This window comes from Loa loa (genome assembly GCF_000183805.2).
Source record: "Loa loa unplaced genomic scaffold supercont3.4207, whole genome shotgun sequence".
NCBI lineage: Eukaryota > Metazoa > Nematoda > Chromadorea > Rhabditida > Onchocercidae > Loa > Loa loa.
In genome coordinates this window covers 1-807 of record NW_018112383.1, presented here as the reverse complement: position 1 = coordinate 807, position 807 = coordinate 1, and the positions used below count along the sequence as shown (strand labels likewise).

The window sequence follows — 807 nt, the reverse complement described above, 5'->3', positions numbered from 1 at the left end:
GGTAATTGATTATTGCTACTTGTACCTGTACATGTACAGGTATATGTATATACACCTGTACTTAATGAATGATATTTTCAATTAAGCCACATTTATTTCATGCTTTTTTTTTTTTTGACATGGTCGACTAATTGATGCAAGTAATTTAGATTGACATGATCAATCGATTTATGCAAATTAGATGTATAAATGAATATACTTGATCATCTGGTTCCATCAACAGGAAAACAAATTGCGCAATTCGTGAAAAATGAGCCGATGAATTTTGAGAACTTGTCGATGCATAAGTACAATAACATTCACTTATTCCATGTAAGCATAATATTAATTCCTAAAAAATAAAAAATAAAAATAAAACGAACTTATTCTAATTTCAATCATTCAAACCAAATTTGTTAAAATGCTTTATGGTTTAGGCATATTAGCTATGCATTACTTGAACCTATTTAGCATGAATATGCTAATTTTATCTAATCATTATAACTTTCAAATTGTTGCTTAATAATTCCTAAGTTTATAATAATTTTATTTCAACTAAGGTTAGTATTTTTCATGTTGAGATAGACAATTAAATACCTCAAAAGTGATATAACGCCGAGTTTTACTACCAGCTATAACCCGAAAAACACGATCAGCAAATTCAGCATTTGATGATTTGGGAAATATCAATTGAAATATGCGTCTCCATTGCTGTAACGGCATTCGTCCATTTGAACAAATCTATATTTTTGAACAAAATTTTATTTAAAACTAAATTTCATATACAGTATCAAGTAATAACAAAAAATAAAAAGCAAATATCACAAA

The 807-nt window shown here is 27.3% G+C and overlaps 1 protein-coding gene across 1 annotated transcript; it reads right to left on the bottom strand.

Moving 5' to 3' along the window:
• Positions 1 to 194: 194 nt before the first annotated feature.
• On the bottom strand, positions 195 to 702 carry LOAG_16127 (neurocalcin delta; the record flags this gene model as incomplete). Its single annotated transcript, XM_003151615.2, has 2 exons — positions 195 to 331; positions 577 to 702. Coding segments are annotated over 2 exons (261 nt in total), but the record flags the coding sequence as incomplete, so codon positions are not given.
• Between the last annotated feature and the right edge of the window lie 105 nt (positions 703 to 807).